This window comes from Oncorhynchus mykiss, chromosome 8 (genome assembly GCF_057628025.1).
Source record: "Oncorhynchus mykiss isolate SJ-2025 chromosome 8, ASM5762802v1, whole genome shotgun sequence".
NCBI classification, from domain to species: Eukaryota; Metazoa; Chordata; class Actinopteri; order Salmoniformes; family Salmonidae; genus Oncorhynchus; species Oncorhynchus mykiss.
Window position 1 is genome coordinate 9,828,907 of NC_143029.1, and position 27,650 is coordinate 9,856,556.

General features: G+C 41.3%; 1 protein-coding gene across 2 annotated transcripts; it reads left to right on the forward strand.

Moving 5' to 3' along the window:
* LOC110529331 (tumor necrosis factor alpha-induced protein 2) lies at positions 1-27,295 on the forward strand. Of its 2 annotated transcripts, XM_021611464.3 has the most exons (12): positions 1-342; positions 5,986-6,171; positions 9,437-10,124; positions 10,668-10,782; positions 11,820-11,942; positions 13,483-13,577; positions 14,195-14,287; positions 17,515-17,641; positions 19,887-20,012; positions 20,089-20,244; positions 21,859-21,980; positions 23,838-27,295. In XM_021611464.3, exons 2-12 carry the CDS (start codon positions 6,024-6,026, stop codon positions 24,052-24,054), a joined length of 2,010 nt encoding a protein of 669 aa, XP_021467139.3. In that variant the 5' UTR covers positions 1-342; positions 5,986-6,023; the 3' UTR covers positions 24,055-27,295. The 2 variants fall into 2 exon arrangements, with proteins under 2 accessions (XP_021467139.3, XP_090098639.1); XM_090242513.1 differs by lacking the exon at positions 1-342 and having other exon boundaries at positions 5,876-6,171.
* Positions 27,296-27,650: the final 355 nt, after the last annotated feature.

Here is a 27,650-nt window from a genome sequence, read left to right on the forward strand (position 1 = left end):
AATCATGAGAGCGTTCAAGAAGAGCACCATGTTTTATTAATTTGTTCCTCTGTTTCTCCCCAATTTCGTGGTATCCAATTGGTAGTTAGTCTTGTCCCATCGCTACAACTCTCGTACGGACTCGGGAGAGGCCATCACGCACTGTCAAGAACAGTGCGTGCTCAGAGGTCTCGGCTGTTAAATTGCGCTGTCGCTATATGGAATTGCATATTCCCTCTCCGATAGAATTAATAGAAAAAAAGTAGCAAAGCCGCTTAATTCTGAACACCAGAATTAGCTTCGGTGTGTTCGTTCCTGGTCGAAATAAATTGTTTGTGTTTTTCCCAAAGAAAAACGTCATAGGTAGGATATATATATATTCTTTACTTGTAGAAATAGGTAAATGCATAATTTGTGTCATCGTTTTAATGCCTCGAATGTGCTTTGTATTTAACACATATATGATGACAATGGCTAAACATTCGGAATTTAGGTTGAAATAAATATTTTAGACTATCTCGGGAAAGCGCATCTAGATTTGTAGATGTCAGTGATTTGGTTTCAAAATGTTGGATGATTAAATCGAACTGACATGTCATCTTTTATCCTGGTTAAAACTGACTCAATCTAGTGTGAACAATGGTTGTATTTAACGTTTGCCATAGCAGTTTACATCGACAATGACCACGCAGTCTGTCCAATTTGCAAGGTATTGTATGGAGGTGAGTACTACGTAGTCGAGGGTTTCAACCAAAGGTGCACAGTATATACTCGCACTTTAGCCTACATTTGAATGCATGCATTTTAAATAAAGCATTCCATTTATATGTTGTAGATTTTTGACATTCAAGAGAAAATGACAGTTGCTAGATTTGGACACCGAGGGTAGGTTGGGTGTATCCTATCTCGGATGCGTGTGGACACCGAGGGTAGGTTGGGTGTGGCCTATCTCGGTGATGAAGCCTAGTACATACAGACTCCCACCAATTGTTTGCGATACCGCGGAAGTCCATTAATTACAATGTGACGCTAAGGGCAGTTGCAACAAGTTGCTGGGACCAGGCTGGTTTGCGTTGCATGCGTTGAACGAATTCATATTGTAGATTTTTGACATTCAAGAGAAAATAACAGTTGCTAGATTTGGACACCGAGGGTAGGTTGGTTGTATCCTATTTCGGATGCGTGTGGACACCGAGGGTAGGTTGGGTGTGTCCTATCTCGGTGATGAAGCCTCGTACATACAGACTCCCACCAATTGTTTGCGATCCGGCGAAAGTCCATTAATTTCAATGTGACGCTAAGCGCAGTTGCAACAAGTTGCTGGGATCAGGCTGGTTTGCGTTGCATGCGTTGAACGAATCCAACTCGTGAGCTAGTTTTCTGCGCAGTCACAGAAACGGAAGTTGATGAACCATCAAAGAAGATGAATATGTGTAGCTTTCGACATATGTTCATGGGATGGCTACAATATACCTTTTTGACTAGCCAATACATACATTTAAAGGAATATTTGAAAAGTCATATTGTTCATTGTTTTCTACCATTGTATGGCTTTTTCATCTGTCTACTACAAGGCCTACACTTTTAATTCTAAATTAAAGTTCATATTAGGCTGAACTTGATAATTATGATTATGCTTATTATTCTCATTATTATATCAATGTTATATAGTCTATATATTGTAATCTATATATTAGTCATAAATAATCCACTATAGTCGATTGCAATGGTTCTTCACAAATAAAATTGTGCTGTTTCTATAAATACTGTAGGATCAACTGGTGGACAGGGTTTGGTAGTAACGTTACAAAAAAAATGTAATTGTAATCTGTTACATTACCCGACATTTTTGAGTAATCAGATTACATATACTTTTGAAAACTAGATGATTACTTCGAGGATTACTTTTCAATTCAGAAACGATGTTTGCGAAAGAAAATCTTTGACACTTTTCTGTTTCGCAATGATATTCAAAACAGCATTGAAAAAATGCGCAAATTTAAATTTGTTCCACCTGAGGGAGTCTGACCACAAGTCAGAGACCACTATGATGACACACCAAATGTGTTTGATGGATCGCGGGGAAAGAGCAGGAATAGGCTTTTGTAGACTAAAGTCCAAGCCATGTCTTCCAATCGTGCGACTACTGTCATCATCCAAAGATGATCCAATTTTAATTAACGCTTCGAGGTAAGGATGACAGCAGTGGTGTAGTCTACGGTGATACGGATATCAATTATTATTGATATCTACATAGCGCATTGGTGTGATTCACACTGCTGCTCTCTCATTTAGCTATTTGTGCCTTACTGTTTGTGGTTGTGGATGGCTGTTCACAAATCAATGTGTATTTGAGCCCAATAATGGTTGAATTCAAGAAGTGTAAGCTGCCTGTCAATCATAGTTTTTTTAAACCAATGGACAGCAATTGAAAAATGGGCTCTAGCAATAGCTGCAAAGTGCAGATCCCAGCCTATGGAATAAAAGTGAGGCTAATATATGCTGAAAAATATATATATAAATCCATAGGCCTAATGGACACATGCTCAAACTCACACACTTTTGATAGACTTAAAAGGGGCAACCTGTAGTTGCTGCTTCCATTTTAGGACGTATAAATTATATATATACAGAACCAGTCAAAAGTTTGGACACACCTACTCATTCCAGGTTTTTTCTTATTTTTACTATTTTCTACATTGTAGAATAATAGTGAAGCCATCAAAACTATGAAATAACACATATGGAATCATGTAGTAACCAAAAAGTGTTCAAGAAACCAAAATATATTTTAGATTCTTCAAAGTAGCCACCCTTTGCCTTGATGACAGCTTTGCACACTCTTGGCATTATCTCAACCAGCTTCATGAGGTAGTCACCTGGAAAGCATTTCAATGAAACGATGCGCCTTGTTAAACGTCAATTTGTGGAATTTCTTTCCTCAATGTGTTTGAGCCAATCAGTTGTGTTGTGACAAGCCAGGGGTGGTATACGAAGATGGTCTTTTGCCAAATAGGGCTAAATCCATGTTATAGCAAGAACAGGTTAAATAAGCAAAGAGAAATGACAGTCCATTACTTTAAGACATGAAGGTCAGTCAATGCGAAATTTTCAAGAACTTTGAAAGTTTCTTCAAGTGCAGTCGCAAAAACTATCAAGCGCTGTGATGAAACTGGCCCTCATGAGGACCGCCACAGGAATGGAAAACCCAGATTTACCTCTGCTGCAGATATCCGTATGTGTGGTTCCCACCGTGAAGCATGGAGGATGAGGTGTGATGGTGTGGGTGTTCTTTGCTGGTGTCACTGTCAGTGATATATTTAGAATTCAAGGAACACTTAACCAGCATGCCTACCACAGCATTATGCAGTGATACACCATCTCTTCTGGTTTGCACTTAGTGGGAGTATCATTTGTTTTTTAACAGAACAATGCCTCAACACACGTCCAGGCTGTGTAAGGGCTATTTGACCTAGAGTTATGAAGTGCTGCATCAGATCACCTGACCTCCACAACCACCTGACCTCAACCCAATTGAGATGGTTTGGGATGAGTTGGACCACAGTATGAAGGAAAAGCAGCCAACAGGTGCTCAGCTTATGTGGGAACTCCTTCAAGACTGTTGGAAAATCATTCCAGGTGAAACTGGTTGAGAGAATGCCAAGCGTGTGCAAAGCTGTCATCAAGGCAAAGGGTGGCTACTTTGAATGTCTAAAATATATTTAGATTTCGTTAACACCTTCTTGGTTACTACATGATTCCATGTGTTAGTTGTCTTCACTATTATTCACCAATGTAGAAAATAGTTTAAAAAAAATTTAAAAACTGAGTAGGTGTGTCCAACTTTTGACTGGTTCTGTGTGTATATATATATATATATATATATATATATATATATATATATATATATATATATATATATCCATTGAATATAACTTAGAAATGCCTGATGAGCATACTTCAACTGTCACAATCAATGAGAACCCAAAATATAACCTTGTTTTTGTCAAATGTTTGTACATTTTGTAAATGTAAACAAACGCTGTATAGCGTCATAACATGGTTAAAACAAAAATGTTGATATCATGGATGGTCAGTCCTTGTGTAGCAGTGTGATGTTGTTCCCCTAGATTATGCACCAAGTTGCAAACAAGGACCAATTCAAATAGGCCAGGTCAAAAGGGGATGTTAATAATTTTATAATAATTCAGTGTATTTTTTAAATTACAGCTGCATAGCTAATGTTTTTATTTGGTGTACAAACACTTTTTCATATCAATATTGTACATACATGTGATTGTAAAAGGTTTGTATATTTTGGTTTGGCCCATCGCGGGTTATCTGTATTTCCATACCCCCTTATTGTTCTCTTTTTGCCTGAATTTCGGCTAGCAAGGTGCCTGAGAGCTAGGACTCCGCCAAGGGTTAAAATAATGTGTGTTGCCTCTTCGTGTGCAGGGTAATTATTCTGACATTATTATTCTGACATTTCATATTCTTAAAATAAAGTGGTGATCCTAACTGACCTAAGACAGTGAATTTTTACTAGGATTAAATGTCAGGAATTGTGAAGAACTAAGTTTAAATGTATTTGGCTAAGGTGTAAGTAAACTTCTAACTTCATCTGTATATGCTAGGCGGTGTCGGAGCAAGGCCCCAAAAGATGTCAAAGACTCCAGTCACCCAAGTCATAGACTGTTCTCTCTGCTACCGCACGGCAAGCGGCACTGGAGTGCCAAATCTAGGACCAAAAGGCTCCTTAACAGATTCTACCCCCAAGCCATAAGACTACTGAACAATGAATCAAATGACCACCTGGACTATTTACGTTGACACGCCTCCCCTCCCTTTGTTTTTACACTGCTGCTACTCACTGTTTATTATCTATGCATAGCCACTTACCCCTACCTACATGTACAAATTAACTAGACTAACCTTTTCCCCCGTTCACATTGACTCGGTACCGGTACCCCCTGTATATAGCCTCCACATTGACTCTGTACCGGTACCCCCTGTATATAGCCTCCACATTGACTCGGTACCGGTACCCCCTGTATATAGCCTCCACATTGACTCGGTACCGGTACCCCCTGTATATAGCCTTCACATTGACTCGGTACCGGTACCCCCTGTATATAGCCTCCACATTGACTCTGTACCGGTACCCCCTGTATATAGCCTCCACATTGACTCGGTACCGGTACCCCCTGTATATAGCCTCCACATTGACTCGGTACCGGTACCCCCTGTATATAGCCTCCACATTGACTCGGTACCGGTACCCCCTGTATATAGCCTCCACATTGACTCTGTACCGGTACCCCCTGTATATAGCCTCCACATTGACTCTGTACCGGTACCCCCTGTATATAGCCTCGTTATTGTTATTTTATTTGACTATTTGAACTTTAGTTTATTTAGTACATATTTTGTTCACTATTTCTTGAACTGTATTGTTGGTTAAGGGCTTGTAAGTAAGCATTTCACGTTAAGGTCTACACCTGTTGTATTCAGAGCATGTGACAAATACTATTTGATTTGATTAGCATGTCGCCTAACAATTTTTTTATTGGTAAATTAATCTAGCCAGCAATCTAAACTTGTAGTAATCATGGCCGAATAGCGATCGGGCACACAGGGTAGGTTTCCAGGCACCCTGACCTCCGGGGGGGCCCCATTGATTTTGTTAGTCACTCCCACTCAGATATCAGCCTTATGACATAACACTGGCTCTCTTGCGCACCTGCGGTCATATCATTCCCACGCTGTGTGTTAATAGTGTTGCCTTTTGTTATTATGTTTAACCCACTATTGTAGCCTATAACTTCATATCCAGTTTGTATATCGACCTTTAACCGTGCAACAATGAATGGTAAGATGGTATGGTAATGGTAAGAGGTTGCGGATTAATAATAGGCGATAGAAAAAAAATTGTGCAATGCCATGATAGGTTTTTATAAAGATAGAATATTGACGACTGTACAAAATATGTTTGTTTTTTTATAGAGGAAGTGGGTGTGCTTGGACCCGACCTGGTGGCAGCAATGGTTAATCTATCGCCTGCAATGCAGGGCAGTCCCAAAACAGTACATGGGAAGGTTAAGCTGAAACTGAAAATGCCTAAAATATCAGGCTTTGTGCGACGTCCACGGAGCCCCAAACCCAGAGTGGAGAGCAATCCTCCTCAAACAGGTACATTTAACTACAGTATTAATTGGTCAGAATTTGTCTTCAGCGTTCTATCTGATGTGTGTATAATTTACAGCGTTTTCAGAAACTATTCACACTCCTTGACTTATTCCACATTTTGTTGTGTTACTGCCTGAATTCAAAATTGCCTAAATATGTATTTATTTCTCACACATTACCCCATAATTACAAAATGGAATCTTGTTTTTTGAAGAAAAAAAAAACACACATTTATTGAAAACGAAATACATAAATATCTAATTTACATTAGTATTCAAACCCCTGAGTCAATAGTTTGTAGAAGCACCATTGTGTCAGCGATTAGGTGAATGGATAAGTGGAGTCAGGCGCAGGACACAGGTATGAGTAATCATCTGAATTTACTCAAAATGTAAGTAATGTTCCAACAAGGAAAAATACAAATATCCAGAGCACAAAGAACGAACCCACATGACAATGACAATCACTCACAAAACAGAAAGGGAAGCCAGAGGGTTAAATAAGGAACATTGATTATGGAATGGAAACCAGGTGTGTATAATGAAGACAAAACAAATGGAAACCAGGTGTGTACAATGAAGACAAAACAAATGGAAACCAGGTGTGTATAATGAAGACAAAACAAATGGAAACCAGGTGTGTACAATGAAGACAAAACAAATGGAAAATGAAACATGGATCGGTGGTGACTAGAAAGCCGGTGACGTCGACCGCCGAATGCCGCCCGAACAAGGAGAGGGACCAACTTCGGCAGAAGTCGTGACACATTGGCAGCAATTCAATCTTTGAGTCTTTCTGGGTACATCTCTAAGCGCTTTCCACTCCTGGACTGTGCAACATTTCCCCATTTATCTTTTTCAAAATTATTTGTCAAATTGGTTGTTGATCATTACTAGACAACCATTTTCAGGTCTTGCCATAGATTTTCAAGTAGATTTAAGTCAAAACTGTAACTCGGCCACTCAGGAACATTCACTGTCTACTTGGGAAGCAACTCCAATGTAGATTTGGCCTTGTGTTTTAGGTTATTGTCCTGATGGAATTCATCTCCTAGTCTGGTGGAAAGCAGACTGAACCAGGTTTTCCGCTAGGATTTTGCCTGTGCTTAGTTCCATTCTGTTCGTTTTTTATACTGAAAAGCTCCCCAGTCCTTAACAATTACAAGCATACCCATAACATAAATAGTTAATGTCTGAAAATATAATTCCACTTTGACATTATGCGGTATTGTGTGTAGACCAGTGACTACCATCTCTATTTAATCCATTTAAAAATCAGGCACAACAAAATGTGGAAAAAGACAAGGGTGTGAAGTATATAGACTAAGCTGTCTACTTTAAGGTTAACTCCAATGTACTATACTGTGAAGTAGCCTGTATGAAGTACTAGCCTACTAGCTCAGTATATTGATTTGTCATATTTATCATCCTTACAGAGGAATTCTAAATGAAAAAATTAAGTGTCATTATATTTTCGTTCACCATGAGAAATTATTTGCACTATATATACACTGCTCAAAAAAATAAAGGGAACACTAAAATAACACATGCTAGATCAGAATGAATGAAATATTCTTATTAAATACTTTTTTCTTTACATAGTTGAATGTGCTGACAACAAAATCACACAAAAATGTTGAATGGAAATCAAATTTATCAACCCATGGAGGTCTGGATTTGGAGTCACACTCAAAATTAAAGTGGAAAACTACACTACAGGCTGATCCAACTTTGATGTAATCTCCTTAAAACAAGTCAAAATGAGGCTCAGTAGTGTGTGTGGCCTCCACGTGCCTGTATGACCTCCCTACAATGCCTGGGCATGCTCCTGATGAGGTGGCGGATGGTCTCCTGAGGGATCTCCTCCCAGACCTGGACTAAAGCATCCGCCAACTCCTGGACAGTCTGTGGTGCAACGTGGCGTTGGTGGATGGAGCGAGACATGATGTCCCAGAAGTGCTCACTTGGATTCAGGTCTGGGGAACGGGCGGGCCAGTCCAGAGCATCAATGCCTTCCTCTTGCAGGAACTGCTGACACACTCCAGCCACATGAGGTCTAGCATTGTCTTGCATTAGGAGGAACCCAGGGCCAACCGCACCAGCATATGGTCTCACAAGGGGTCTGAGGATCTCATCTCGGTACCTAATGGCAGTCAGGCTACCTCTGGCGAGCACATGGAGGGCTGTGCAGCCCCCCAAAGAAATGCCACCCCACACCATGACTGACCCACCGCCAAACCGGTCATGCTGGAGGATGTTGCAGGCAGCAGAACATTCTCCACCGCGTCTCCAGACTGTCACATGTGCTCAGTGTGAACCTGCTTTCATCTGTGAAGAGCACAGGGCGCCAGTGGCGAATTTGCCAATCTTGGTGTTCTCTGGCAAATGAAAAACGTCCTGCACGGTGTTGGGCTGTAAGCACAACCCCCACCTGTGGACGTCGGGCCCTCATACCACCCTCATGGAGTTTCTGACCGTTTGAGCAGACACATGCACATTTGTGACCTGCTGGAGGTCATTTTACAGGGCTCTGGCCGTGCTCCTCCTGCTCCTCCTTGCACAAAGGCGGAGGTAGCGGTCCTGCTGCTGGGTTGTTGTCCTCCTACGGCCTCCTCCACGTCTCCTGATGTACTGGCCTGTCTCCTGGTAGTGCCTCCATGGTCTGGACACTACGCTGACAGACACAGCAAACCTTCTTGCCACAGCTCGCATTGATGTGCCATCCTGGATGAGCTGCACTACCTAAGCCACTTGTGTGGGTTGTAGACTCCGTCTCATGCTACCACTAGAGTGAACGCTCCTCCAACATTCAAAAGTGACCAAAACATCAGCCAGGAAGCATAGGAACTGAGAAGTGGTCTGTGGTCCCCACCTGCAGAACCACTCCTTTATTGGGGGTGTCTTGCTAATTGCCTATAATTTCCACCTGTTGTCTATACCATTTGCACAACAGCATGTGAAATTGATTGTCAATCAGTGTTGCTTCCTAAGTGGACAGTTTGATTTCACAGAAGTGTGATTGACTTGGAGTTAAATTGTTTTGTTTAAGTGTTCCCTTTATGTTTTTGAGCAGTGTGTATATATATATATATATATATATATATATATATATATATATATATATATATATATATATATATATATATATATATATATATATATATATATATGTATGTGTGTCTCCATTCATTGTCACGTACAGACTGCACTAAAATAACTATTCAATCATTGTACTTGGTGGTCTGTGAATTTTATTTTATTTTTTTCAGAGGTGATTATGGACTTTTTGGAGAACCTGAAGGAAAATCGCTTGGTGGAGGCTTGCCAGCAGTTGCTCTTGCGAGAGGATCAGCTCTTTGGCCAAGAAACCATGACAGTAGAGGGGTTGGTTCAGGTTTGCAACGAGGATGATAAAGACACGCTCCAAAAAGATTATGAAACCCTGCTGCTCCACTTATGGATGGCAGTTCACACCACCTTTAGTTCCACACCCTCGGGAGAACACCTAGAGATACTTCGGAGTGCGGTGGAAACCATAACGCTGCTGGAAGAGAAGGACCAGCAATGGGAAGGGCGGCCCGAGGGCAGCAGCGAGGCCCCCGTGTGGCGGCCACACCAGTGCCGGCTCATCCACGACACCCTGCTTAAAAAAATGGTGGATTCTCAAATGAGGAATGCGACAGTGGAGGAGGACAATATTAGCGTTAGCAGTGTGGACAACCTGTCAACGTCCATGAAAAGGGAGGTATGTAGGATGGGCAGGCGTCTGAAGGAGGACGTTCTCAGGGTGGCCAGGGACATAAGGGACTGCTACCCCCCAGACTTTGACGTGTGCAACTTGTATGTGAGACTTTACCATCAGAAGTTCTCAGCAAGGTTAACAGAACTGGCCCGCTCTGGGCTCGATGTGGATGACTGTAACTACCTCCTCTGCTGGGTGAACAATTACTATCCAAAGTAAGTGGGAAATGGGAGGGCAGTTGCCCTGGATTATTAAAGGGCTTGTTAACACTCAGTGGAAGTGATAGGGGCAATTTTCTTTATAAAATGTCCAAATCACATTTAAGTAGGTCAAACCGCATATGTAGTTGATTTGAGTTGATTGGGCCATTACATTTAGAAAATTGCACAGTTTCCCCTATCACTGCCATTGATTGTTAGCTAGCAGTGGCTAAAGTTAGCTGAAGTTTGTAGTGGCTGTTTAAAGAACTGAACCATGGATTATAGTTTCTCCAGACCCATAGACTATTTACATTATGATGAATCATTTAACAAAGTTGTAAAATCCTGACCTTCCCCTTTTAAAAAAGGCTAGTTCCCCTTTTTAGAAAGTCTGCTAACATAAATGCTGCATATTTTGCGTAGCTGATAGCTGAAGTTTTTCTACATTATCCTCCTTCCTTGTACAGTCTTTGAGTGTTTCTGAGATGTCTCGTATGGTTTCTATCAATGACATGATGTCATTTACAACATGTTATACCATGTTTATATCTGTTTCAGTGACATCTTAAAACACAAAGACCTTGAGGGGCACATCAACATGGAGTCTTTGGGAACTCTTTTATCTGAGAAGGATCTCACAACATTGGAGGAGCAGTATCTACTACAAAAAGAGGTAAACAGGATGCCAGAAACAGCTAAATCTAATGAACAGGCTAAATCCATGTGTATACGTCTAGACCATCCTTTCAGAGTAACCTGGTCCCAGATCTGTTTGTGCTGTCTTGCCAACTGCTATGGGGTGTTAACGACCATACACTCTTAGAAAAAAAACAACAACATTATTTCCAATTCTAAAGCACTCTGAAAGTAGCCTGGTCCAAGATGTTTGCGCTATCTTTCCAATCCCTATACTCTTAGAAAGAAAAATAATTCCAAAAGGGTTTTTCAGCTCTCCCCATAGGATAACCCTTGAATAAACCTTTATGGCTGTAACGACAGATTTTCTCTTCTTCATCTGAAGAGGTGTAGCAAGGATCGGACCAAAACGCAGCGTGGTAAGTGTCTATGTTTTAATAGAAAAACTGAACACGACAGAATACAAAAATAACAAAGTGAAATTAAACGAAACAGTCCCGTGTGGCACAAACACTGACACAGGAAACAATCACCCACAAAACAACAGTGAAAACCAGGCTACCTAAATATGGTTCTCAATCAGGGACAACGATAAACAGCTGCCTCTGATTGAGGACCATATCAGGCCAAACACAGAAATAGAAAAACATGCAAACACAAAACATAGACTTCACGCCCTGACCATACTAAATAAAGACAAAACAAAGGAAATAAAGGTCAGAACGTGACAATGGCTCCAGGTAGAACCCTTTCCACAGAGGGTTCTACATGGAACCAAAAAGGGTTCTCCTATGAGAACAGCCGAAGAACCCTTTCGGAACCCTTTTTTCTAAGAGTGTGTACTTTCAGAGTAGCCTGGTCCCAGATCTGTTTGTGCTGTCTTGCCAACTGCTATGGTGTGTTAATGACCATAGGGCTTGGCAAGATAGTACAAACATATCTGGGACCAGGCTACTTTCAGAGTGCTTTAGAATTGGAAATAATGTATTATTTTATCATGTTGTATACAATGTCTTTCAGAACTATAGTGTCAAGCTTACAGAATTGTGATGACCTGTGCTATGTCGTTTTCAGAGTAGAGTCAGGACCTGGTTCTCCAAGGCTCTCAGTAAGGAGGAGGAGGGTTGGCTCAGTGGAAAGAGTCCAGAACTCATTGATGGGTACTGCTTCTGTCCTCTGGCCATTGACGTCATACAGGTTGAAACCTATTGGATTACTACTACTTCTTCTAGTACTTGTCTGTGTTCAGCCCTACTCTTTCTTTGACCTGAACATGTTCTTCTTCGTTTTCATACTACATATATGTAGCTTTTATCTCCCGCATGGTTTTATATAAGCTTCATATTAACATGTCAACCTTGACATAATTCTATTTAAACTGACATTACCCTCCAAAACCAAAGTTTGTCTGATATTTTCACACCTCAAAACAATGAGCACCATAAATCAGAAATATTTAATAAATGCACTGAATTTCATACATTTCTACTGTTGGGTTCTGAGAATATGAAAATATACTTATTCATGTCACTGATGGAGTGCTGAGGTTTAGAGGGGTTTTACATCAGAAGTTAATGGTTATCCGTAGGAGCCAGATGGCTTTGGAATGTGCTGGTTGGATGGGAGGAAGTCACACGATTGCTATAGGGGAGACGGGTGGACATCTGTGGATTAGGCAAATGAGAGGTTGAGGTCAGGTCAGATGCCCTTAAAGAAGAAATGATGGTTTATTACCCTATTACTTTGTCTTCCTGTCAAACCATAATAGATGTAAGGATTGGAGAGAAGGAGTTGTGCCTAAATTGGAGTATATATACTTGTGGTGCCAGCAGCTTACCAGCAGCGTACCAGCAGCATACCACCCTGCATACCACTGCTGGCTTGCTTCTGAAGCTAAGCAGGGTTGGTCCTGGTCAGTCCCTGGATGGGAGACCAGATGCTGCTGGAAGTGGTGTTGGAGGGCCGGTAGGAGGCACTCTTTCCTCTGGTCTAAAAAATATCCCAATGCCCCAGGACAGTGATTGGGGATTGGGGGCCCTGTGTAGGGTGCCGTCTTTCGTATGGGATGTTAAAACGGGTGTCCTGACTCTCTGAGGTCATAAAAGATCCCATGGCACTTATCGTAAGAGTAGTGGTGTTAACCACGGTGTCCTGGCTAAATTCCCAATCTGGCCCTCAAACCATCACGGTTGCTGTAAATGAGAACGTGTTCTCAGTCAACTCACCTGGTAAAATAACGGAGAAATAAAATAAAGATTTGGTGGAAACATGTTTTGTCTGAATGCAGCGGTATTGGTCCTCTGGGCAGAATAATCTTGGTTAAGCTTTTCATAGTGTCTTGGTTAAGCTTTTCATAGTGTCTTGGTTCAGCTTTTCATAGTGTCTTGGTTCAGCTTTTCATAGTGTCTTGGTTAAGCTTTTCATAGTGTCTTGGTTAAGCTTTTCATAGTGTCTTGGTTAAGCTTTTCATAGAGTCTTGGTTAAGCTTTTCATAGTGTCTTGGTTAAGCTTTTCATAGTGTCTTGGTTAAGCTTTTCATAGTGTCTTGGTTAAGCTTTTCATAGTGTCCGTAGAGTTTTTTTACTCTGAGAATTAGAACCTAACACTACACTGAATTTCATACGTTTCTACACTGAATTGAGTTTTCATGGAATAAATGCCATCCCTGCTCTAAGCTATTTTGACTGTACAGGGTCAGGTTTTATGTGCTAATACTGTATGTTGTTCTGTTTACTAGGCTGTTGATGGGGCCATGAGAGAGGCCAGGACTATTCTGGGCAGTGAGGCTAAAGCCCAAAGAATCCTGCGTCAGCTGGACAGCTTCTTGATAAGGTAGTGTACCCATTCCTTATAGCCCTGGCCACTGGGTCGTGTTCCTTAGGCACCAAATGGACTGAAACAGAGAGTCTCTCTAACTGGACTTGTCCAATAAGTAATACTGATTTTCCTTTTCCATTGCAAAACATTTTGGTTATGTGCCTTAATGAACACATCCTGTCGTAGTTGAACGTTTGCTTTTCCATTGTGCTTCTTAACTTATTCACCAAGTTTCTATTGAAAACCAAATTAGTTTTTGCATAAAGTTTGAATGGTTTGGCTTAGGCCTGTCCACACTGAACGAAATAATATTTTACTGATGAACATGCACGTTGATATCCAGCATCATGCTCAAAGCCCTTCAATTAGCTTACTGTGTTCTGGTTTCAAAGCCACACAGACAAATTGCGTAATTCTACATGGCCTCTTTTCCTGGGAGTTGGTAAGTCAACCGTGGTGTTCTATCTACACTGTCTTGTTGCAGACGGTCTTTGACCTGGTTTAGTTTATAATGGATATGTATGCTACAAATTAGTAATATGCACTCCATTGTTACTATTCAACATTTTACTGTCATGATAAAGAAGAACCTGGAGATGCCCGTTGACATTTTGTACAATGTATATTTGCAGCTATAAGAGCTCTCTTGAAGAATTTGTGAAGAGAACAGGGGAGAACACTCAGGCAGTCGTGAAAGCTAACCTGGTTAGCATCGAACAATTCAGGTAGGCTAACGACCGTTGTCCATTTCGCCAAGTCATTTGTTTCATGAATTTGCTTGCTATTTGAAGGGTAGCTAGCTACACACGAGCTTCATAACACATGTATAACCCTTACATAAAGCATTCATAAGCACTAAGTAGGCATTTTATAAATGTTTTTTGTTTCTACTAATCCCCGATCTCATGAAACAGTCTTGATCTATATGCATGCCGTCTCACAATCTGAAGTTGTATCATTTGTTCTACTTATCTAGCTACTTGTAGACACTCCAGGAAAGGGAAAGGTCAGTTGTAACTGACTGCATTCAACTGAAAATGTGTCTTCCGCATTTAACCAGTGGTGGAAAAAGTACCCAATTATCATACTTGAGTAAAAGTAAAGATACCTTAATATAAAATGACTCAAGTAAAAGTAACCCAGTAAAATATTACTTTAGTAAAAGTCTAGAAGTATTTGGTTTTAAATATACTTAAGTATCAACAGTAAATTGAATTGCTAAAATATACTTAAGTATCAAAAGAAAAAGTATAAATCATTTCAAATTCTTTATGTTAAGCAAACCAGACGGCACAATTTTCATATATATATATTTTTACAGATAGCCAGGGACACACTCCAACACTCATTTACATTTACATCCGAAGCATTTGTGTTTAGTGAGTCCACCAGATCAGAGGCAGTAGAGATCACCAGGGATGTTCTCTGTTTAGTGAGTCCACCAGATCAGAGGCAGTAGAGATCACCAGGGATGTTCTCTGTTTAGTGAGTCCACCAGATCAGAGGCAGTAGAGATCACCAGGGATGTTCTCTGTTTAGTGAGTCCACCAGATCAGAGGCAGTAGAGATCACCAGGGATGTTCTCTGTTTAGTGAGTCCACCAGATCAGAGACAGTAGAGATCACCAGGGATGTTCTCTGTTTAGTGAGTCCACCAGATCAGAGGCAGTAGAGATCACCAGGGATGTTCTCTGTTTAGTGAGTCTGCCAGATCAGAGGCAGTAGAGATCACCAGGGATGTTCTCTGTTTAGTGAGTCCACCAGATCAGAGACAGTAGGGATGACCAGGGATGTTCATTGTTTAGTGAGTCCACCAGATCAGAGGCAGTAGGGATGACCAGGGATGTTCTCTGTTTAGTGAGTCCACCAGATCAGAGACAGTAGGGATGACCAGGGATGTTCTCTGTTTAGTGAGTCCACCAGATCAGAGGCAGTAGAGATCACCAGGGATGTTCTCTGTTTAGTGAGTCCTCCAGATCAGAGACAGTAGAGATCACCAGGGATGTTCTCTGTTTAGTGAGTCCACCAGATCAGAGACAGTAGAGATCACCAGGGATGTTCTCTGTTTAGTGAGTCCTCCAGATCAGAGGCAGTAGGGATGACCAGGGATGTTCTCTGTTTAGTGAGTCTGCCAGATCAGAGGCAGTAGGGATGACCAGGGATGTTCTCTGTTTAGTGAGTCTGCCAGATCAGAGGCAGTAGAGATCACCAGGGATGTTCTCTGTTTAGTGAGTCCACCAGATCAGAGACAGTAGAGATCACCAGGGATGTTCTCTGTTTAGTGAGTCCACCAGATCAGAGGCAGTAGAGATCACCAGGGATGTTCTCTGTTTAGTGAGTCCACCAGATCAGAGGCAGTAGAGATCACCAGGGATGTTCTCTGTTTAGTGAGTCCACCAGATCAGAGGCAGTAGAGATCACCAGGGATGTTCTCTGTTTAGTGAGTCCTACAGATCAGAGGCAGTAGAGATCACCAGGGATGTTCTCTGTTTAGTGAGTCCTACAGATCAGAGGCAGTAGAGATCACCAGGGATGTTCTCTGTTTAGTGAGTCCTCCAGATCAGAGACAGTAGGGATGACCAGGGATGTTCTCTGTTTAGTGAGTCCTACAGATCAGAGGCAGTAGAGATCACCAGGGATGTTCTCTGTTTAGTGAGTCCTCCAGATCAGAGGCAGTAGGGAGGACCAGGGATGTTCTCTGTTTAGTGAGTCCTCCAGATCAGAGGCAGTAGGGAGGACCAGGGATGTTCTCTGTTTAGTGAGTCCTCCAGATCAGAGGCAGTAGATGACCAGGGATGTTCTCTGTTTAGTGAGTCCACCAGATCAGAGACAGTAGAGATCACCAGGGATGTTCTCTGTTTAGTGAGTCCACCAGATCAGAGGCAGTAGAGATCACCAGGGATGTTCTCTGTTTAGTGAGTCCTCCAGATCAGAGACAGTAGAGATCACCAGGGATGTTCAAGTGATAAATGCGTGAATTGGACCATTGTCCTGTCCTGCTAAGCATTAAAAAATATAACGAGTACTTTTGGATGCCAGGAGTAAATGTATGGAGTAAAAAGTACAGTATTCTCTTTGGGAATGTAGTGAAGTAAAAGTTGTTAAAAGTATATATAGTAAAGTACTGTGAGTGGACTTAGGTTGCTCTAAAGTGGAAAGGTGGAATAAACGAGTCGGGAGCAGGTTTTCTCACATTGAACAAAGTTCTCTATTGAGGTATTTTCTCTTCTCAAACACTCCCACACAATCAAGGATGATCTCACAAGGATATCACAAATCTTCTTCTTTACAGGAATAACGAACACAAGGTGAGTAACTTTTAACTATAACATAAATCACGGGTGTGTCTCTGCCTTATTAACTATCCGTTCGTGGAGAGCTCCTTTCGATTGGTGTTGCAGATCCCTGGTTGCCATTCCCAAGAGGTAGTTTGTCCTCTTCTTCTCCCTTTTCATCAGGTAAATCCTCCCCTTTGGAGAATCAACCACCCTGTTTTTCCTCCAGTTCCTCCGGTTCTTGTAGGTGGAAGAAAATAGGTGATTAGTACCGTCAGCTGTGCTTCACTGCCTCTGATCACCTTTACTCACGTGCTGGGCTGGGCTACTATCTGTGGGGCCAGCTTGTCCCCTGGTGCTCCTTTTGGGTACAGATATCTCCAAAAACTACTTAAGTAGTACTTTAAAGTATTTTTACTTAAGTACTTTACACCACTACACTTAACCCAACCCCTGTGAGGGGCTGCCTTAATCGACATCCACGTCATCGGCGCCCGGGGGAACAGTGGGTTAACTGCCTTGCTCAGGGGCAGAACGACAGATTTTTACCTTGTCGGCTCGATGATTGAAAGTACCTTTGAACTGTCCATTGTCATTCTATCCCTCCAATCCTCCCAACCTCTTATTTGACTTCATAAATCCAACATTGATGTCATGACATTGGTTCCTCCTTTACAGAGACTTCATAGTGGGAAGAGAGGAGTCAATCCCAGAAGAGATCAGGACAAGCTGTATGTCCACATTGGCAGACCTGAGAGACTGTGGCTACGGATACTTCACCGGCCCCATACATGAGGAGCTCAGGGTAGGCTACATGTGACAGCAGAGACACCAAGCATAATACTCTAGCAATACTCCAATGTACAACATTACATCTGCACTGTTAATTTGGTTAACTTTTGGCATCTAGTTCAAAATCCCAGACAGCCTTTCTCAAATTAGATGATTTTGTTAAACAGTTAAACAGCCTCTGGATAGCACCATAGTTAAAATAAAATACATCTTAAAAACAGTTTACTGTCCTTATGCATGCATTCATATGCCATTATAACAGCTATATAACACATAACATTTGTCATAAGCTGTCGTAAGTAATGTTCAAGACTTATGAGTCACGGCATGAGATGTTATGAAACCGATTATAATGGGTGTTTATAAATGACTGTTCATCCTGTTGTCATGCTCTAATGTCAACTGTTAATAACAACTACTATTATACAGTCTTCTTGACAACTTATGTCATATGTTATTACATGCTACATTAGATTCTACATACCAGATGTAATAACAGGATGTTGTGTAATTTACCACCCTCTGTGTATATAGAATGTCTTATGCCCTGTGAGATTCTGGGTTAAACTTGGAACATTGTAATAATCAGAAGTATAGTATCTGAGGAGTGATAGAGACTGTTTTTTTTTACATCAGAAGTTAATGGTTATCTGTAGGAGCCAGATGGCTTTGGAATGTGTTCTGTGGACGGGAGGAAGTCACAGGATTGCTATAGGGGATACAGGTCTTTGGATTAGGCATCAAGGGGGTTGAGGTCAGATCCCCTTAAGGAAGAAATGATGGTTTATTACCCAATCACTTCGTCTTCCTGTCGAACCATAAAAGATGTAAGGGTTGGAGAGAAGGAGTTGTGCCTAAACTGGAGTATATATACTAGTGGTGGTGGAAACATGTTTTGTCTGAATGCAGCTGTACTGATCCTCTGGGCAGAATAAACGTGGTTAAGCTTTTCATAGTGTCTTGGTTCAGCTTTTCATAGTGTCTTGGTTAAGCTTTTCATAGTGTCTTGGTTCAGCTTTTCATAGTGTCTTGGTTCAGCTTTTCATAGTGTCTTGGTTCAGCTTTTCATAGTGTCTTGGTTCAGCTTTTCATAGTGTCTTGGTTCAGCTTTTCATAGTGTCTTGGTTCAGCTTTTCATAGTGTCTTGGTTCAGCTTTTCATAGTGTCTTGGTTCAGCTTTTCATAGTGTCTTGGTTCAGCTTTTCATAGTGTCTTGGTTCAGCTTTTCATAGTGTCTTGGTTCAGCTTTTCATAGTGTCTTGGTTCAGCTTTTCATAGTGTCCGTAGAGTTATTTTCTCTGAGAAGTAGAACCTAACAGCCCCTATAGAGTGTGCATAGATACCACAGGATGAGTTGAGAGTATCACGAAACTTTACCATTCAAAAGGATCTCCAAGAAACATGGTCAAATGGGAGCACAGATGTAATTTTTTTATTTATTTTAAAAAGGACCCATTATAATGCCAACAACTTGCCCCCAAAAAAACAACAACATTGAAACGAAATGGAAGCAAATAGAATTTGACAACAAAATCAACACTGCTGGGGAACAACAGGATTTGTGAAGGCTGTGAAAAAAGGCAAGATGTACAGGCTACAGTAACAATGACAGCTATAGTATTTAAAAATGGCTAGATAATCAGGTACTAAGAAGCTAGATAGTTGATGCTAGCAATCTGTTAGCACTAGCTAGCTAGCTAACTTCACTAACTACAGGTGGAATAAAAAAAAGTACTGTCAGCAGACGGCTCGTAGCTGGTCTGCGCTTTTCTGCCACAATGGGCTCCACTGCAGTGCCTGAGATGTCAGGATGTCTACAGTAGGCACACAGGAGATTCAGTGAGGGCTGATTCTTCTCTGCACCCGAAACAAGTCTGGTGGTGCTTTCATTGAGGCCCCGTGTAACAGCAGAGGGGTGTCGACTCTGCCCCGGTGTTAAGGGTGGAGACCTTGGAGCGGGCAGCTGGGTGGTGGTCTTGCCCTGTGTCGAGTCACTCCATGAGAGCAGTGGACATCGCCATTCAAACCGGTCCAGTATCCTGTCAATGGACTCCCCTAAATTTCTATCAAAATGGGTCAAAGATCCTCTGGGTCATTTCCAGGCAGAAACCAAGTGGTGCTCATTCCTACGATTTTATGAAATAACAGAAATAAAAAAAAATGCTAATGAGTCTGTGCCTCTGCAGCATTTTCTGACCACTGGTATCAACTGCTTCAAGGTCAGATATTGACCTCTCCATGACTTCCCGTATCCTCAGGTGCAGTACCATAGGCTGTGGACGCAGGCCTGGTTTACTGGGGGTCAGATGGTACTGGATGAAATTCTGGGGACACTGGAAAGACACATGCAGCAATTCACAGACCTCAAACCCATCTGTGTGGAGGTACGTTTACACTCACACACACATTGACCTTACACACATAGTAACATTACACACATATGGACATTTGTGTGTGTAGGAGCTGCTAGGCCGGCTCCACATGGAGATGATGGTGGAGTATGTGAAGAGGATGATGAAGAGGAAGATGAGGCTGAAGGACAAGGAGCAGCAGGAGGCAGCAGCCACATTACTGGCTGAAGACAGCAGCAAACTGAGCACCTACTTTATTGAAGCGGTAAGCACCGAAGACACACACACACACACACACACACACACCTCATATTGCAATTAATATAGCTTGAGCGTGTGTCTACACAAACATATGAAAGTAATAGCATTGTTCTTGCTCTGACCCACAAACTACTCAAACACTTCAAAGCTTTGACTTTCTATGTACTGTATTGTTCTTCATCATCACTTTCACTTCCTTTAGTCTCTGGCCATTCTGCATTCCTTTCTAAGGTCTTCCTCCTGCTCTACAATGTGTCTGCTCTATTTCTTCTCCTCCTTTCTAATTTGCATGTCCTCTGCCTGTTTCTCCTTCTCTTTATTTCTCTTCTCATTCTCTGTCCTCTTCCATTCTCTTCTCATGTCTTTCCATCTCTTTTTCTCTCCTCCGGAAATATGCACTTGCTCTCTCGCCCTCCAATATTTTTCTCACCCTCCAAACCTTCTGTTCTTTTTCATTCCGTCTCTTTTTTTCCACTATGTCCTCCAGCCTTCTCTTTTCTCCTCTCATTCGGTCTCCATCTCTCTGCTCGCTCATGTTTCTGTTTTTTTTCTTTCCCCAGTCTCTCATTCCCCTTTTCTCAACCTTTCTCTCCTTCCCTCTTCATGCCTTTCACGAGGAGCTTGATCTTGCGCTACACTTCCCTCATCACCTCTCTGTCAGCACCTTCCTCAACCTTTCTCTCCATCCCTCTTCATGCCTTTCACGAGGATCTTGATCGTGAGCTACACTTCCCTCATCACCTGTCTGTCAGCACCTTCCTCGAGCTTTCTCTCTCGCTGCTCTGTAGCAGGCCAACCTCGTCACTCCATCCCTCCATAATGAATGTTCTGTAAGATATAGGCTATCTATAAAATAAAGAATATGAGTGTTAGCAAGCCTATGTATTTCTAACACAAGATGATAACAAATGTATTCAACTTCTTTCAGAAAAACTTTTGGAGTACTTTAAATGAAATGATGGGCAGAAAGATAAATTCAACTCCGATCTTTCATTGAATCAGATGGCTTAGTCATCACAAAACCATTTGATGTTGCAACTGTAATTATTTTAATGCTGATGATTCAACCATAAACGCATCAGCAACCACAGCTAATGAAGTCACTGAAACCCTTAACAAAGAGTTGCAGTCGTTTTTGGAAATAGGTGGTCAGTAATAAACTGGTCCTGAACATCTCCACAACTAAGAGCATTGTATTTGGTACAAATCATTCCCTATAGACCTCAGCTGAATCTGGTAATGAGTGATGTGGCTGTTGAACAAGTTGAGGATACTAATTTACTTGGCGTTACCTTAGATTGTAAACTGTTTTGGTCAAAACATATAGATTCAGTGGTTGTAAAGATGGAGGTCTGTCAACTTTTCAGAGAAATAAGCTTTTATTGTATGTTTGGAACATTTAAGGGATCTTTCATTTCAGCTCATGAAACATGGGACCAACACTTTACATGTTGCGTTCATATTTTTGTTCAGTGGAGTATCAAATCAAATCCAACTTTATTTAAAGTGAATGTAAACATCTCAATGCAGTTAATTAGACATTTTAATGCCATAATACAGTAAATGAAAGACATTACATTTGAAAGTATGCATAATCTTACCTATCCACTGTCCACAGGGGTCCAAAATATGCTGGCTGAGTGAGGTCCTCCCTAAAATGGCAGAGGTGGTCAGACTGCAGGACCCAGGAAGCATCCAGCTGGAGATCGTCACCCTGGCTAGGGACTTCCCAGACCTTAGGTGAGACAGACAGACAGCCCCTCCACAGGCTGAAGACATAGATGGAGAGTTTACATTCACATAATCACAGAACCCCAGTCACATGACCTGGTACCAGTGTTGTAGTCGAGTCACTAAATCTCAAGGTCAAGTCCCAAGTCCCCTGTGCTCGAGTACCTATGGCTAAATCTGAGTCGAGTCCAAGTCCGAGTCACCAATGGTCTATGGCTGAAATCCGACTCCCAGTGCTCAAGTCTGAGTCACTGGGTCGGAGTTTTGAAGTTCGACATGGTTCTGGTCTTCTCCTCTATATTTCTGATACATATTTGACATGGATCTGGTCTTCTCCTCTATATTTCTGATACATATTTGACATGGATCTGGTCTTGTCCTCTATATTTCTGATACATATTTGACATGGTTCTGGTCTTCTCCTCTATATTTCTGATACATATTTGACATGGATCTGGTCTTCTCCTCTATATTTCTGATACATATTTGACATGGATCTGGTCTTCTCCTCTATATTTCTGATACATATTTGACATGGATCTGGTCTTGTCCTCTATATTTCTGATACATATTTGACATGGATCTGGTCTTCTCCTCTATATTTCTGATACATATTTGACATGGATCTGGTCTTCTCCTCTATATTTCTGATACATATTTGACATGGATCTGGTCTTGTCCTCTATATTTCTGATACATATTTGACATGGTTCTGGTCTTCTCCTCTATATTTCTGATGCACTTTGCACCATCTGCTGAAATAAATGTTTGAAAGCAAAACAAATGATTCAGGGTTTGTTTAGACATATTTGGTATCTTGGTAGCTGAAGTATTTTGCTTGCTCGTACTGCTGGCTTGCTGGCTCTGTGCTTATCTATTGCTAGATTGGCACCACTATTGATTTGGCTCGGGACATGGTAGATTAGATCTGCCCAGCTACAACTAGTGGCGGGTTTGCAGAAAGATTTTCATGTGAGCGTTGAAGTAACGCAAAGATTTTCCTCCTGTTGCCCAATGGTCATAATTATTTGCAATATACAGTAGCCTATGAAACAAGGTAATTCATACACAGGCTCACACATATTTTATTTTTTATATAAATGTTCCAATAGTTATGTCAAATCAATCATGATGTTTTCAGGGGATTTAACCTTTATTTAACTAGGCAAGTCAGGATGAATGGTCTCTAGACGAACTTGTCTCCTATCAGATTGACCAGGGCCCGGTTTCCTGAGAGCAGTGGAATTTAGGCCGAACATGGATCTTGCAACAGGACAATGATCCAAAACACACAAGCAAAGCTATAACAGAATGGCTCAAAAAGAAGAAGTGGAGGGTTATGGAATGGCTGAGTTCAAAGCCAAGATCTCAATCCTGTCGAAATGCTGTTGGGGGACTTGAAGCGGGCCGTGAATGCAAGAAATCCCTTGAACATGACATAGTTGAAACAGTACTGTAAAGAAGAGTGGGAAAAAATTCCTCCCAGTCAGTATAAGAGACTGATAGACTGTTACAAGAAACGACTGCATTAAGTTATTTCAGCCAAAGGGGGCAACACCAGCTATTGAAGCTAGGGGTGCACTACGGAATTGCATTTTTATTTTTTTACTTTTTGATCAATAAATTATTACAAAGTATAATCTTAAAGTTTAATTTGTTAAATTAGGTTACCTTCATCTGTCAACAGTGTTGAAGTGAAGATTACATATTCATCTGTCAAAATATTTACAAAAAAAAGACCACTTTCCAGGGGTTGTGCTTGCTGTTTCACATGGCTGCATGTTGATGAACTATAATGGACTAAAATTGAGTGTTTTGAACTTTGATGACTGTGGGTTTTTTTTGTTGCTCTTCCACCTTTCTCAGTTGGAGACATATTTCGGCTCTGCTTTCCCTCAAAGCCAACCTATCCATTGCTGATGTCCGCAGCATCAAAGAGAGCCTGGTAGAGAACCGGCCCACGGTCACCACCTGCAATACCATCCCACCATTCTTCTCCAAGGTCCCAGCGGGCAGAACTTGGAACATGTGCAGGCCAGCGTGCATCTGTTATGGAAGAAGGGGGTATTCAAGCCAGGATTAGACATTGGGCTATCTACCCATTTTGTCGCTCCTCTCGAATGGCTACAATGATACTGTATGCACATTCACTTTGCAAGTCTACTCTTGTGTAGGTGAGTGTACAAGTGGAAGGTGATAGATGTCTATGTGTGGGTGGGGACATGTGCATCCCACAATTGTGATTAAATAATATCTGCTTGCCTAAATGTTGATTCTCTATTAGCGGTTCCTTTGTCAAAGGTCGCTATCCTTTTGGAGGAAGTTCTATCAATCTAATGTAAAAGGAATTAAGGCATTAGATAAAATATATATACAGCGCCTTCGGAAAGTATTCAGACCCCTTGACTTTTTACATCTTCTACATTTTGTTAAGTTACATGACATTTTTTCCTCATCACACACAATACCCTATAATGACAAAACGGAAACAGGTTCAGACATTTTTTCCTCATCACACACAATACCCTATAATGACAAAATGAAAACAGGTTCAGACATTTTTGCAAATGTATTAAAAATAAAAAATAGAAATAGCTTATTTACATAAGTATTCAGACCCTTTGCTATGAGACTCAAAATTGAGCTCAGGTGCATCCTTTTTCCATTGATCATCCTTGAGATGTTTCTACAACTTGATTGGAGTCCACCTGTGGTAAATTCAATTGATTTGACATGATTTGGAAAGGCACACACTTGTCTATATAAAGGTGCCCCAGTTGACAGTGCATGTCAGAGCAAAAACCAAGCCATGAGGTCCAAGCAATTGTTGGTAGAGCTCCGAGACTGTGTCGAGGCACAGATCTGGGGAAGGGTACCAAAAACATTCTGCAGCATTGAAGGTCCCCCAACAACACAGTGGCCATGATTCTTAAATTGAAGAAGTTTGAAACCACCAAGACTTCCTAGAGCTGCCCCCTGCCAAACTGAGCAATCAGGGGAGAAGGGCCTTGGTCTGGGAGGTGACCAAGAACCCGATGGTCACTCTGTCAGAGCTCTAGAGTTCCTCTGTGGTGATGGGAGATCCTTCAAGAAGGACAACCATCTCTGCAGCACTCTACCAATCAGGCCTTTATGGTAGAGTGGCCAGACAAAATTCAATCCTCAGTAAAAGACACATGACAGCCCGCTTGGAGTTTGCCAAAAGGCACCTAAAGACTCTCAGACCAAGAGAAACAAGATTGAATTCAAGAACCAAAAAAGGACCTGAGGCTGTAATCACTGCCAAAGGTGCTTCAACAAAGTACTTAGTTAGGGTCTTAATACTTATGTAAATGTGATATTTCCGTTTAGTTTTTTTATACATTTGCTAAAATCTATGTCCTTAAGCCATTTTGCCACAACTTTGGAAGTATGCTTGGGGTCATTGTCCATTTAGAAGACCCATTTGCGACCAAGCTTTAACTTCCTGACTGATGTCTTGAGATGTTGCTTCAATATATCCACCTCATTTTCCTCCCTCATGATGCCATCTATTTTGTGAAGTGCACCAGTCCCTCCTGCGGCAAAGCACCGCCACAACATAATGCTGCCACCCCCTTGCTTCACGGTTGGGATGGTGTTCTTCGGCTTGCTAGCCTCCCCCTTTTTCCTCCAAACATAACGATGGTCATTATGGCCAAACAGTTATATTTTTGTTTCATCAGACCAGAAGACATTTCTCCAAAAAGTACGATCTTTGTCCCCATGTGCAGTTGCAAACCGTAGTCTGGCTTTTTTATGGCGGTTTTGGAGCAGTGGCTTTTTCAATGCTGAGCGGCCTTTCAGGTTATGTCGATATAGGACTCGTTTTACAGTGGATATAGCTACTTTTGTACCTGTTTCCTCCAGCATCTTCACAAGGTCCTTTGCTGTTGTTCTGGGATTTATTTGCACGTTTCGCAACAAAGTACATTAACCTCTAGGAGACAATGCGACTCCTTCATGAGCAGTATGACGGCTGCGTGGTCCCATGGTGTTTATACTTGAGTACTATTGTTGCTACAGATGAATGTGGTATCTTCAGGCGTTTGGAAATTGCTCCCAAGGATGAACCAGACTTGTGGAGGTCTACAATTATTTTTCTGAGGTCTTTGTGGATTTCTTTCAATTTTCCCTTGATGTCAGGCAAAGAGGCACTGAGTTTGAAGGTAGGCCTTGAAATACATCCACAGGTACACCTCAAAGGATGTCAATTAGCCTATCAGAAGCTTCTAAAGCCATCACATATTTTTCTGGAATTTCCAAGCTCTTTAAAGGCACAGTCAACTTAGTGTATGTAAACTTCTGACTCACTGGGATTGTGATACAGTGAAATAATCTCTGTAAGCAATTGTTGGAAAAATGACTTGTGTCGTCCACAAAGTAGATGTCCTAACCGACTTATGATCCTACTGAAAAACAATCTAGAAATGTAGGTGCAATCTGTTAAAATAGATCCTCAAGGAAGCTGGATTGCCTTGGATATACTTATTGATGATGAATCGATGTGGCACATCTAGGCCCTCATTGTAAACAAGAACCTGTTCTTAACTGACTTTTCTAGTTAAATAAAGGTTAAATGAAAATTTATAAAATATCAAGTATATGAGGACGGTATCATGTTTATGAATGACATTGTAAACAAGGACACCAAAATGTTGTCACCCAAGCAATTGACAAAGGTGTATGGAGATGTTTAATACAAAAATATAACCAACTCAATCACAACTCTGCCACAAAAATGGAAGAGGCAATTACTCAAACGAGAAAGGAATGAATTAGTTTGTCTGCAGCCAATCCAAAACCTTGCATAGCTTAAAATAACTTGTATTAAAGGTTGAGAGCTTTGAGAACCCTACAGCATAAAATTTAAGATCATTTCGAAACAGATTTTTGATGTCCCAATATCATGGCATCGGGATTATGAACTGATATGCAAATCAACAAGACACATCATTCTGTTATTTTCAGTTTGAACTATTATATAAAATTATTGCCAATAAAAAAAGAATCCTAAATATATGGGGTGTTGAACAGTCAGCCCTGCATGTGCGGACTGCAACAAAGAAACAGAATCAATAGATAATCTCCTTTGGTACTCTCCTTCAGTGGCTTGGTTTTGGAATCATGTCCAGGAGTGGTTGGTGACTCAATGTCAGTGTTCAGATTAATTAAACTGTACTCTACGCTGCTGAATTAAACTTGACTGTTCTGTACTGTACTCTACTGTATTAACCTCTACTATACTGTAGCATGCCATACTGTAGTCTACTGTATTCTACTGAATAAAACTCTGCTGTCCTGTATGTACCGTATGTTACTTTACTGTGCTATACTGTACCGTGTAGGGGTGTAACGGTACACATATTCGTACAGAACGGTTCAGAGACCTCGGTTTGGTCCTCACTGTGAACGAATGAATTGATAAAAAAATATATTAAAAAATCGTAAACTCTGAGCTTTGTCAGATTGTCCATTCTTAAATTCAGAGCGTTTTGCTCTTGGAGCGTTCAGTCAATCAAATGTATTTATAAAGCCCTTCTTAACATCAGCTGATGGCACAAAGTTCTGTACAGAAACCCAGCCAAAAACCCCAAGCAGCAAGCAATGCAGGTGTAGAAGCACGGTGGCTAGGAAAAACTCCCTAGAAAGGCCAGAACC

What these genes read in the sequence shown, in the direction of transcription:
- LOC110529331 (XM_021611464.3), top strand. Translation starts at nt 6,024, where the DNA reads ATGGTTAATCTATCGCCTGCAATGCAGGGCAGTCCCAAAACAGTACAT. An exon ending in GTTAGCATCGAACAATTCAG is followed by an intron (nt 14,288 to 17,514) that starts GTAGGCTAACGA and finishes CCTCCTTTACAG; the next exon opens with AGACTTCATAGTGGGAAGAG. An exon ending in CCATACATGAGGAGCTCAGG is followed by an intron (nt 17,642 to 19,886) that starts GTAGGCTACATG and finishes CCGTATCCTCAG; the next exon opens with GTGCAGTACCATAGGCTGTG.